This window comes from Meles meles, chromosome 7 (assembly GCF_922984935.1).
Source record: "Meles meles chromosome 7, mMelMel3.1 paternal haplotype, whole genome shotgun sequence".
In the NCBI taxonomy this organism is placed as follows: domain Eukaryota; kingdom Metazoa; phylum Chordata; class Mammalia; order Carnivora; family Mustelidae; genus Meles; species Meles meles.
The window spans coordinates 65,726,505-65,739,629 of NC_060072.1; the positions used below are offsets into that span (position 1 = coordinate 65,726,505).

The 13,125-nt window shown below is 43.0% G+C and overlaps 1 protein-coding gene across 1 annotated transcript in view; it reads left to right on the plus strand.

The window, feature by feature from the left end:
• Positions 1 to 6,502: 6,502 nt before the first annotated feature.
• TMTC1 (transmembrane O-mannosyltransferase targeting cadherins 1) overlaps positions 6,503 to 13,125 on the plus strand; it is a 267,805-nt gene continuing 261,182 nt past the window's right edge. The window contains exon 1 of the mRNA XM_046012428.1: positions 6,503 to 6,965. Coding sequence (XP_045868384.1) covers positions 6,658 to 6,965 — 308 coding nt within the window. The 5' untranslated portion in view covers positions 6,503 to 6,657. The remainder of the gene's footprint in view (positions 6,966 to 13,125) is intronic.

Below are 13,125 nucleotides of genomic sequence, written 5' to 3' on the forward strand. Positions count from 1 at the left end.
GCATAATGGTCATTCTCTTTAAAAAGGCTAAGATGCTCTCCTAATCCCTCAGACTACTTTAGAGGGAAGGAATGAAATCACTGAATAAATGAGAAGAGAGAGAGTATGTGAAACAGACTGTAAAACAAGAATCTGTTTCTACTTTGTCTTCTGTCTAACCGGAAAGGCCGTAAGATTCAGCCTGAATCCAAGATGTGCAAAGAAGACATAAAATTATTTAAAAACAACCACCACCACCACAGCAACAACAAAATCCCCTGGCTGTCTCCTTCATAGAACCATGGCCAAAAATAAAATCTGAAAGACATTTTCTTTTCTTTTCTTTTCTTTTTTTCCTGTAAGCTGCAGCGGGACCTGAAAAGATTCACTTGTATCCCTCTCAATGATCTCACATATGGAAAAATAGGCCAAGAAAGAAGACTTAGCAGCACAGTGAGAAAAGATGGGAGACTGTTATTTCTCAAGGGAAATTATTTATCTCCAGATATAATCTTATTTTTTGACAAAGAAAAACTGGCATGGTAGGTTCTCCAACTACTTTAATAATGTAGGAAATAGGCAATGTCCTTGGCTTTTGGCAGGTATTTTATTAGCTTTTTAATGCCCCGAGCCTGCTTATTTTGTCTGTCCCCAGAGCTTCTGAGGAAAGGTGGGGAATGGACCTCAGGATCATCTGTGAGGTGGGGAATTTCTTAGGAAAATGATTTTTATATTTCAATAGAACATAGATAAATGTGACATATCAAATTAAATATATGAAAGCCAAGTGTTACTGTACAACATAGGACATAAAACAATATTGGTGACTCATAAATATTTTACATAGACCAACCATGCTTGCAGATTTTTCTCATAATTTGTTCTTTCTTTTCTAAAATAGTCATTGGTTTTGAGCTGCACCATCTACAAACTGACAATCACACATGAGTTCCCGAAGTTAACTCCCCACCAGCATTTATGCAGGGGCTCTAGGTTTTTACGGTTTTCTTTATTCCTTCTTCCCTCTCTCCCATCTCCCTTCCTTCCTTCTTTCTTTTAGCTTAGTTTTGTTTTATTTTCAAAGCCTTTCCAGAATATTTTAAATAGGGGAAAAGAAGGGAGTTTAATATAACAGCTTTGACAATGCCTGTTGTTTCTTCCATTCTTCTTCCGGGGTATCCAGTTTCTTAAACGAAAAACTTTTGTATTACAGAAGAATTTAAAAGTAGAAAAATAGTATTAAGGAGTACTTGGGCACAGTCTCCACAAGAGTACCCCTGCATCTGACACCAACTGCACGTGTAGGGCGTTCCCCAAACCACCCTGTTTTGATAATTTGCTGGAGGGATTCACAGAGTTCACTGAAAACTGTTACACTCACAGTTAAGGATTATTAAAGAGAGGGATACAGATGAAAATCAGCCCAGTAAAGAAGTGCCCAGAGTAGAGTCTGGGAGAAGTACCAAACACAGAATGCCCGTTGTCTTCTCTCCATGAAGTCAAGGGTATGTCTCTATCCTGGCATTAATGTGTGATAATGTGACCAGAATATTGCAATTGGCAAAGCTCACCGGGGCCTTCGGTGTCCCGCGTTTTTACTGGGACTCAGCACATAGTGCCTGCATGGCTGACCTCAGTCATCAGCCCCTCCCAGAGGTCAGGCTAAGATCTTCAGTCGCTAGATCCCTCAGAAGTCCGAGCTGATACTGTGTGACCCAAAGTTCCCGTCATAAACTGCACTGTTAGACTGTCCGGTGGCCAAAGCCCTAGGCAAACAAAGACACGTCTGTGAGGCAGGAAATTCCAGGGGCCTAAAGATTATCTCCCAGTGGCTAAGGCAAAGGCCAGGCCTCTCTTCAGGTGAGGCTAATTCTTCACTACACAAGTATAGTTATTCCTTTGCCTCTGAGTGCCATACTTACACTCAAATTCAAACTTACGATACCAATAATGACGAAACTTATTTCATCTGATAGTGTGCCAGAGTCAACTCATACTAATTCACAAAGATGGACTGTTCAATATTTAGGAGTTTTGTAAGCTGGTTGTTAAACCCAGGTGTTATAAAACAGTTATATAAACATATGGATTAGATTAAAAACAAAGATAATAAATGTTTAAAACTCATCATGTGGTAATTATTTTACTACTAATATGCTCTTGGTCTTATCTAGTTCTACTGTGTCTGGTGAGAGTAATGTAGAATGTTATGCTACTAGGCCTTTCTTCCTATCTCTGTGTTCAGTGACATCATGTTGGTAGCATGAAATTGACCACAGTAAGAATATTTACACCATGAAATTCAGCAAATGCTCTGAATCAGGACTTTTTGGATGCATTTTAATTTTGAGAAGCATCTTTTTGTTGATCCAACTGTTACTAGAACTGTTTAGAGTATTTTATAGGTTATGACAACATTAAGATAAATTTCTGAGACGTTATTTCAAAATATAAATTGTAGTACTTCTAGAGCTAATGATTCTGATGGGGTAATTTTTCTAAAAATTTTAACTCTTCTTACAAGTCAGTTTGTTGTAAGCCTGAATTTAATGTTAAATGTAAATTGATAGCATTTGAGTGTTTTTTCCTTTCTTTCTTTTTTTTTTAAGATTTTATTTATTTATTTGACAGAGAGAGAGCGAGAGAGAGACAGTAAAAGAGGGAACACAAGCAGAGGGGAGTGGGAGAGGGTGAAGCAGGTTTCCTGCAGAGCAGAGAACCAGATATGGGCCTGGATTCCAGGACTCTGGGATCATGACCCGAGGTGAAGGCAGATGCTCAAAAACAGAGCTACCCAGGCACCCATTGAGTATTTTTTTCTGACATTTCCTGTAAGTTCTGTAGGTTGTACAAGAAAAGTGTATGATTAAAGTCTAAAAATAAAAATATAGGTAATTAAAATTTCATTCATATGAAAATATTTTTTTCTCTCATATACAGTAATCTTAAAAGGAAATGTCTGTTTCCAAGACTGTGGATATTTGCTTTGCAGTGTTGCAGCAGCTTTCAAAATCAGAGATTCTGAACTCTAGTAAGTACTTGCTATGCTTTATTTTAATGTACATGTGTATGCTTTTATCTTCTAGTGATTTGCTGACAAAGTTTATTGCCTGAGAGACAGCAAGTACAAGATCACAGATATTGTTTAATTTTAATTCTGGGCAGAATTCACAGAGATACATCCCGGGGATGGGAGTGGAAGCCAGTTTATGTCCATGAGGAGCCCCTCCTCTCTCTGGGGGCGGCTGCTGCCATGGCTGCCACCAGTCTGGGCCAAGCCTGGATGCAGCCAGTTCTCACACCACACCTCAGACTGTCCCACGCTTGTCCTGCCTATTGCTGACCAGCTTCTTCAAGTGCATATTGCCTGTCCTATCACTGGCACAGGGGGTGATGGGGTGAGAATATTTTAATTTTCTTGTTCTTTTTTTTTTCTTTCTATTTTTCTGTATTCTCCTCAAGAGCGGGTAATAGATAAATAACTAGATCACGAACATTTATTTTTAACACCAATTATATTATCAGCTCTTTTTCTGAATTTATGACTTTTTAACATTGCATTTGTCCCTCTATACAGGGTGTATCTCAACGGGGTGTTTATTAGGCTGAAAAAGCAGAGTGGGCAGTAATTTGAAATTTGTTTTAGTAAAATACCTACTTATCCTTGATTTATTTTTAGTTGTGTCCTAATTCCTCTAAGGACCATGGTACATTTTAATTTACATGAGCGACTTAATCTGTATGACTGTCAGGCACTTCTGTAATAATTTATGTATTAAATTGCTCTGAGTGGACAAAAGATGTCTTAGAAGGTAGTATTGCTCTAATTTTAAATCCTTTAAAAATAATCAGAGACTAAGTAACAAGAATGAAATCTCATTTCCTTGTGGACCCCTTTATTAGCCAAGATGAGTGCTTTACACCTTGAGAGAAGCAGAGGGCATGATGGACTGGCATATCAGTGTAAACCCACCTCTGATGTCACTGCTTGTACACTGTTTTCCCGGAACACAGAACAAGACTGAGATAGGAGGGGATGGGGCTGCAAAGAACGGCTCCATTTCTAAAAAGTATTTATTTACTGCTTCGTGCTTGAGAGGACTTTAGAGGAATCTCAAACTCATCATCCAAACCAAACAGAAGAGAGATGCCACGGAACGTAGAGGAAAACTTAATGAAACTGAGCTCAGAAACATGGAATCCCACTTAGAGGTTTCCTTTATCTTTTCCCTTTTATCTCCTCCATTATCTTTTTGCTGTTTGGAGTCAGTTCTCCTCCTTCTACCCTTGTCTCCATGGTCTTGGAGAACTCTGATAACTCACTGCACCAAAAAAGGAAAACAATTCAGGTAAGAAGGGGGTGGGCTGGGCTGTTTAAGGGTAATTGGAGGGAGAAAAGGTCTCGGTAAAAATCCATTATTAGTCACTCTTTGGGATTAAGACCTTGTCGCAAGGTAAGGATTTTAGGTAAAGAATTGATATATTGGCTTATTAAACCTACAATCATTTCAGAAAAGAGAATTTCATTATCCTAGCCAGCTGTTAACTTAGGAAGTTAGACTTTTAGGGGTGCCTGGGTGGCTCAGTCGGTTAAGCCCCTGCCTTTGGCTCAGGTCATGATCTCAGGGTCCTGGGATTGAGCCCCAGCCCCACATTGGGCTCTCTGCTCAGCAGGGAGCCTGTTTACTTGTAATCTCTCTCTCTGTCAAATAAATAAATAAAAATCTTTAAAAGAAATAGAAAGACTTTTATACTGTTAACCTTATACACACAACCACATAGGCACACAATTTAGCACATTGTAGCATAGGGTGTTCTCTTAATATATTTCTTTTAAATTGATGGGCAGGAAAAGGAAAGGCTGTACTGTGTTCTGTGGGGAAGATGGTAGATTCAGGTGTCTGTGGGGTCTGGGTATTAAACCTATCAAGGGTCAACAAGTTTTAACCTAAGGATAAAGACATCCATGCTTGGGTTTCTCAATTTCATTTTACATTCACTAAGTTTCAAGTCCCCAAAGTAAATCACCAAAGTAAAATGGACGAAATCTTGACTTTGGAATGTTTGCCTTCATTCACTGGGTTTTCAACTGCTCCATACATCCTTAAAAACAAAACAAAACAAAACAAAAAAACTAGTGTGGTAAAGAGTCATGCAAATGCTCAGTTATTATAAGAACAATTTCTGCCTTTTATTTTACCTTTTTTTTTTAAGATCAATGAAACTTTTAAGAATTTTTGAAGGATGGGAAGGAATTAATTTTGTATTTTAAGTTTTTCTCTTTGGATATATTAAATTCCGGGTAACAAGTAACATAGCAATGGATATTTGCGATGGGATTCAAAGAGTTAACGGACTTGAAATCTGGAGAAATTCTAGTAATCATTATTCTGGGATACCTACTTTATTTACATACATAACTAGTATTTTTAGAAAAAGAAAATAATTTTTCAGAAGCATGGGGAGATTGGGAGTCAAAGCTGGAGGCTTTAACGTTTTAAATTTTTTTTTTCTTTTCTTTTTTTCTCAAGTGGTATTGACTGAGCAGGAAGAGTTCAAACACGCCCGCGGTCCAGGAAATAATCATCAGACCAAGTGATCCACTTAGATGGGAAGAAAAAGTAATTTGCTCAGCATCATCAGGATCGTCTTAAAGAGTTTCAGTAAGAAATAAATTGAGAAGGAATGTTTCAGAAAACAATTCCATGCCCAGACCCAAACCCCAAATCGAAGCTGGGACTTTTCCTAAGTGCGAGCAGAGCGATGGGCCCTGAAAGGCAAACAGCCCGCGACCGCGCAGGGCCGGCAGGAAGCCCTCGGCCCGCAGACCCTTTCTCTCGGTTTCGGGAAGGCGCTTCGGGCAGCTCCGTTTCCCCCACGGCCTCCCCCACGCGGAGGCTGCGAGCGCGGGGCGCAGGCCAGTGGGGGACAGAAAGGCCCGGGGAGGGGACGCGGACAGGGCGACGGGACGCGAGCGCGGACGCCGGCGGGAGAGCCGGGGGCCGGGCGCCGCCGCCGCTGTTGTCCGGGGTGCTGAAAGCCGGGAACTTCCCGGGAAGCCGCGGCCACTTTTCTCTGGGTCGGAGCGAGGTGTGTGGGGTTTCAGGGTGCGCACCTGCTAAGCCCGCCCTGGTCCTGGGCCGGGAGGTGCCGGCAGATGAGGCCCTCCTAGCCCCGTGGGTGGGGGGGGTGGGGGTGCGCGACTCGGGGGCGGCGGTGAGTACGGGCGGGACCCCGGGGCCCCTTCTCCGCCTCTCGGGCAGCCCCGCGCCGCGACCCCGCTCCACCTGCGCGCGATCTCCGGCGGCTGGGGTCGCGGGCGCTCGGGGCTGAGGGCGGCTGGGAGCGGGGCGGGGGAGGAGGGCGCTGGGGGTTCGGGGGGCGGCCCTAGTCCGGGGAGGGGGGGGGGGCGGGTGGAGGCGAGAGCGAGCGGGGCATGCGCAGTGGGGCGGAGGAGGTGGCGATGGCCGGGGGAGGCGGGGGCACTGCTGTTTATTTGCAGCTGGGCCAACTCGGCGGCGCAGGCGGCAGAGCGCGGGGCGCCAGCGGCGGGTCCGGCTGCCGCCGCATCATGCCCGAGCCCACCTCCCGGCAGCCGCGGCGCGCCGCCGGGGCCCCGGCCGAGGAGAATGCCAGACGCCCGGGAGCGGCTAGGGCAGCGGCGGCGGCGGCGGCACGATGGTGGTGACAGGCTCTGCCCGAGGCGGCGGCGGCAGCGGGGACCGCGCGCCCTCCCGGCGGCGGGGCTGCGGACTCGCGCCGGCCGGGGCCGCGGCGCTGCTGGCCGGGGCGAGCTGCCTGTGCTACGGCCGCTCCCTGCAGGGCGAGTTCGTGCACGACGACGTGTGGGCGATCGTGAACAACCCCGACGTACGGCCGGGCGCCCCGCTTCGCTGGGGCATCTTCACCAACGACTTCTGGGGCAAGGGCATGGCCGAGAACACCAGCCACAAGTCCTACCGGCCGCTCTGCGTCCTCACCTTCAAGTGAGTCCCTCAGCTCGCAGCCGCAGCCGTTTCTCTTCGCCTCTCGTCCGAGCTGGGAGAAGTTGCGGGACCAGCTCGGGTTGGGGGGTCGTTTCTTTTCTTGGGGCCCCTTCCTCTCCACGCCTCCCTCCTCTGCTGCTGTCCACGCCACTCCGCGCCGCGGTCCCCGGCCCCGCTTCTCTGGGCTCCCGGGGCGGTTCGGGAGGCGCGAGCTGGGAGTTGGGATCGAGTTTCTCTGGAGTCTGCGGTCTCGGCGGGCTGGTCTCTCGGGCAAGGACTGGGAGCGGGGCTGCTAGAGCTGCTCCCGCACCCCCACCCCTGCGGGACGGTGGTCAAGTGCGACCGCGCGAGCCCGGCGAGTTCCGGACGGGAGGCTGTGGTGGGGATGCTTCCAAGTTGGGAATTTTTCGGAGGCTGTTGGGCAGCCTTGCTGATGGCGAGAGAATCAGTCCCTTTGGGGTTGCGTTCGGAGGAGAGGCGAGAGCGGTGCCAGGGCTGCAAGGGTTTTGGGGAGGCGCAGCAGAGGGAGCGGAGGCTCTCCCCCGACCTGCAGCCTTTGGCTGCTCCCGGAGCCTTTCCAGTCCGCAGGTCTGCGGAAGGGCTCGGGATTTAGATAAGATGCAAAGCAAAGGAAGGCAGAGCGTGGGATCCTCTGGAGATCCTGGTGTCCCAACCGAAATAGTTTTTATTTTACAACCTCAGAGTCATGATTCAGCATTTCTGGTGTGAATAAAGTGTAAAAGAAACCGAGAGAACGCCAGGGTTTTGTAGGGTGGAGTATTTTCTTGAATTTAAAAGAGGGCTTGGTTCAGAAAGAAGAGGAGGAGGGCTTTGTATGAGTGTTACCTGGTACACCGTGAGCTTGACTCAACCCTTTTTAATTTGGCTCAGCCTTTAAGCTTATAATGTGCTGGACAAAAACTTGAAATATCGGTTCAGTATCATCAGTGTTTTAAGCCTTTTCCAGTGGGTGTAATATGAACTCGTCTTTACGGTAATAGTTATTCGAGACGGGATAGGCAGCTTGAAAAGCTTGCCTGGGGCCAGGAGGCCAAGGTTTCTTGACAGGTGGTTGTGATGACTTAGAAAAGGAAATCATAGCAGTTGTCAGTAATTCATGGGCTTTTGACTTAATTCTTGCATTGAAAATTCAGTGTTTTAAACGAGAGTGAGGAAATTCAACATTTGACTCTGAAGAGAGTATTTTGTAAACATTAGTCCTCTTGGAAAGTGGTTTTGCTTTTTTGGCTGAAAGATAACCTCAGCTACTGAGTGAGTTGCTCAGTACTCTCAGTTTTCCAAATGTTTCTTAAAATCTTAGATGACACAAATATATATGTTTATCTTCTAGATCGGCCTGCCTTTTCATTTATTACAGTGAGGACTGATGGTTCATTTAAGGTGTGGAAGCTCACAGCCTGAGATGTGCTGGGCTAGTAACAGCCATGGAGACTGTCTTGACCTGAGCATTTTACATTTTAAAAGGTTAGGGCCAAATGCCAGTGCCCACTTGGTGGAGGATGGGAAGGATGTTTTCACTTCTTGACTTTCTAAAGTGCTTTTTCATGCATGCAGGAGATGGCAGGGACAGAAAAGAGGAGTGGGGAGGGAAGTAGACAATGAGGCAAGGCCACTGATGAGGAACGTTAGCAAGGGTTTTGGGGAAACGGGTAAGGAAGGAGAGTTACAGGGCGGGGCAAACTCCTCACTGTGTTCTCATTGGTTACAAAATGCAGATTTGCGTCTAAGACCATTGCTCTTTGTATAATCTCATTTTACTGGCTGTGTAAGATATACTTTTTTTTTTTTTTTTTTTTTTGAGAAGATTGAGTTGCAGATCTAGAGAGCAGAACAGCACTAATCAGAAAGGGGTAGATGTTTCCTTAGAAAGAGAACGTTAGCTCGTCTTTCCATGTTCACAGGTGTGAATTAAAATAAGACGTGGAAGCTTTTTCCACACTGGATCTTCTTGTGCAACAGCATAAGGAGAAGCCTGTGGGGGCGGGGGGGGGGAGTCCTGTTGATGGTGCTAGACTCATACAACTCTAAAGGTTGTTGCAAAGAAGGACAGAAAATCAAATTTATTAACAACTCAGTGTGAAACAAGCATTGGCCTGAAACTCTTTACATAGATTAAGTCTTTATGATTTTTGTTTTAGATAGTTGGTGAAAATAAAGTGGCCCTTTAAATATATATACACACTATTTTAATTATATCTTAAGCTAGGTTTTCTTTTTTTAATAAAAATCTTTGAGAATTCGAGATCATTTTTATTTATTTTTATTCTGGTAAGAACACTTAACCTGAAATTGCCATTTAGAATTCTCAGGAGCACAGTAAAATATCATTAACTCTAGGCACAGTGTGGTAGAGCAGATCTCTGGTGCTTACTCCTTTTCCATAACTGGAACTATATACCTGCTGAACAGCAGCTCTCCGGGCTCCACCGCCCACCCTTGGCAGCCATCATTCTACTCTCCGTATGAATTTGACTATTTTAAATATGTTATGTAAGTACAGTCATGCAGTATTTGCCCTGTAATTGGCTTATTTCACTTACTATAATGTCCTCCCTGGCCAGCCATGTTGTTGTATATGACAGGATTTCCTTTGTTAAGGCTGAATAATATTTCATTGTATGTATAGACCAGTTATTTAAAAATTTTTTTTAAAAGATCTTATTTATTAGAGAGAGAGAGAGAGAGACAGCAAGCACACAAGCAGGAGAAGGGGCAAAGGGAGAAGTGGGCTTCCTCCTGAGCAAGGAGCCTGACACGAGGCTCTAACCCAGGACCCTGGGATCATGACCCTGAGCTGAAGGCAGACACTTAATTGACTGAGCCACCCAGGTACCCCCCACTTTTTTTTTTTAATCTATTCATCTGATCACGGACAGTTAGGTTGTGTCCATGTCTTATTTATTGTGATTATTGCTGCAGTGAACTTGGCAGTGCATATATCTCTTAAAGATCCTGATTTCAATTCTTTTGGATTTTTAACCAGAAATAGGATTGCTGGATTATGAGCTGATTGTATTTTTAACTTACTGAGGAATCTCTATACTGTTCTCCATAGGAGCGGCACCTTTTAAGTTCCCACCAGTAGTGTACAGTGGTTCTAGTTTTCTACATCCTTGCCAACACTTATCTTTTTTTTTTCATAAAAGCCGCCCAATGGGTGTGACAGAGGTGATAACTCATTATGATTTTGATTTGCATTTCTGTGATGATTAGTGATGTTAAAGTATCTCTTCATGTACATACTGTTGGCCATGTCTTTTTTTTTTTTAAACTATAATTGACATATGATACCCTATTAGTTTCAGATGTATACCATAGTGACTTGATGTTTTTATATATTATAAAATGGTCCCCACTATAGGTCTGGTTACCATCTGTCACTATACAAATTTATTACAATATGATTGACTGTGTTCCCTAGGCTGTACATTACATCTCCATGATTTATTTATTTTATAAATGGAAGTTTGTATTTCTTTTCTTTTTTTTTTATTAAGATTTTATTTATTTATTTGACAGAGAGAGAGATCACAAGTAGGCAGAGAGGCAGGCAGAGAGAGGAGGAAGCAGGCTCCCCGCGGAGCAGAGAGCCCGATGCGGGGCTCGATCCCAGGACCCTGAGATGACCTGAGCCGAAGGCAGCGGCTTAATCCACTGAGCCACCCAGGAAGTTTGTATTTCTTAATGCCCTTCACCTATTTTGCCTGCCCCCCCCCCCCCCCCCCCCGGTAACCAGTTATTTGTTTCCTGTATCTGAGTCTGTTCTGTTTTGTTCTGTTTGGTTGTTTTGTTTTCTAATTCCACATGTAAATGAAGTCATGTGGTATTTATCTTTCTCTGACTTATTTCACTTAGCATAATACCCTCTAGGTCCATTCATGTTGTCACAAATGGCAAGCTTTCATTCTTTTTTTATGGCTGAGCCTTTATTGGAGAAATATCTGTTCAGGCCCTTTGCCCATTTTTTCATCCTTTTTTTTTTTTTTTTTTTAACCTTGAGTTGGAGTTTCTTACGTATTTAACATATCAGATACATCCTTGGCTATTCCATTGGTTGCCTTTTAACCCTGTTAGTTACTTCCTTTGCCGTACAGTGGTTTTTTAGTTTGATGTAGTCCCAGTTACCTAATTTTTTTAAATTGTTTGTACTTTTGGTGTCATATTTTAAAAAATCATTGCTAAGTCTAACATCATGAAGTTTTCCCCATTTTTTTTTTTTAAGATTTTATTTATTTGACAGAGAGGGGGAGAGCGAGAGTGAGAGAGAGAGAGAGAGAGAGAGCGAGAGAGTGCGAGATCCCGAGAGTGCTCAAGCTGTGGGGGGGTGGGGTGCAGCAGGCAGAGGGAGAAGGAGAAGCAGGCTCCGCACTGAGCAAGGAGCATGATGTGGGGCTCTATCCTGGGACACTGGGATCGTGACCCCTGTTTTTCTTCTGGAAGTTTTACAGTTTCAGGTCTATTTAAGTTGTCAGTACATTTTAAGTTGATTTTTGTGTACAGTGTAAGATAAGCATCCAGGTTTATTCTTTCGCATGTGGGTACCATTTTTCATTTTTCCCAACACTGTTGAAGAGACTATCCTTTCCCTGCTGTGTATACTTGGCCTTTATATTGAAGATCATTTGACCATATATGTGTAGGTCACTTTCTGGCCTCTTTATTCTTTTCCATAGGTAAGTGTGTTTGTTTTTATTCCACTACCATACTGTTTTAATTATTGTAACTTTGTAATATGGTTTGAAATCAGGAAGTGTGATGCTTCCAGCTTTGTTCTTTCTCAGAATTGCTTTGTATATTCAGGATTTTTTTGTAGTTCCAAATGAATTTTGTGATTTTTTTTTTATTTCAGTAAAAAAAAAAGAATCCATTGGAATATTAATATAGGATACATTGACTATAATTGGCTTTGAGTATTATGGACATTTTAACAATAGTAAGTCTTCTATCTATGAACTTGGGATGTCTATTTATTTGTATTTTCTTTAGTTTCTTTCATCAGTGATTTATAGTTTTAATTATATAAGTTTTTTACCTCTTCAGTTAACTCCTCCGTATTTTATTCTTTTTGATGCTGTTGTAGATGGGATTGTTTTTCTTAATCTTGGATCATTCATTATTGGTGTACAGAAATGCAGCTGACTTTTTAAAATTGAAATGCAGATGCAGCTAATTTTTGTCTATTGATTTGTATCTTGCAACTTTACTGATTTTGAATATTCTAGCAGATTTTTTTTATCTAACATAAATCAGTGCCATATACAAACAGATAATTTTACTTCTTTTTTTCCCCAGTGTAAATGCCTTTTCTTTTTCTTGCATAATTGCTCTGGGTAGGACTTTCAGTACTGTGCTGAATAGAAGTGCAAGAGTGGGCATCCTTGTCTTGTTTTTTTTTTTTTTTTTTTTTTCTCTTGTTCTGGATCTTAGAGAAAAAGCTTTCAGTTTTTCACCATTGAGTATGATGTTAATTGTGGGCTTTTCATGTACGTTCTTTATTTTGTTGAGGTATTCTATCTGAACCTAATTTTTGAGACTTTTTACCATGAAAGGTGTTGAATTCTGTCAGATCCTTTCATTGCGTCTCTGGACATGATTATGTAATTTGTACCCTCCATTCTTTTAATGTTGTATGTAACATTAAGTGAGTTGTGTATGTTGAGCCATTCTTGCATCCCAGGGATAAAACCCAGTTGGTTATGGCTTATGTTCCTTTAAATGTGCTGTTGAATTCAGTTTGCTAGGATTTTGTTGAGGACTTTTGCATCTGTGTTTATCATAAATGTTGGCCTATGGTTTTCTTTTCTTTTTTAAGATTTTATTTATTTATTTGACCGAGACACAGCAAGAGAGAGAACACAAGCAGGAGTTGTGGGAGAGGGACAGCAGGCTTTCTGCTGAGCAGGGACCCTGAAGCAGGACTCGATCGCAAGTCCCTGGGATCATGACCAGAGCTGAAGGCAGATGCTTAACAGACTGAGCCACCCAGGTGCCCCTAGTTTTCTTTTCTTATATTGTCTTTGGCATTTAAAAAAAAAAGAAAAGCCTTTCTCATTGTGAGATAATTGTACATTTCCATACAGTTGAAAATAATAATGTAGAGCTTTTTATCCATTTTCCTCCAGGGTTAAAGCCTTGCATA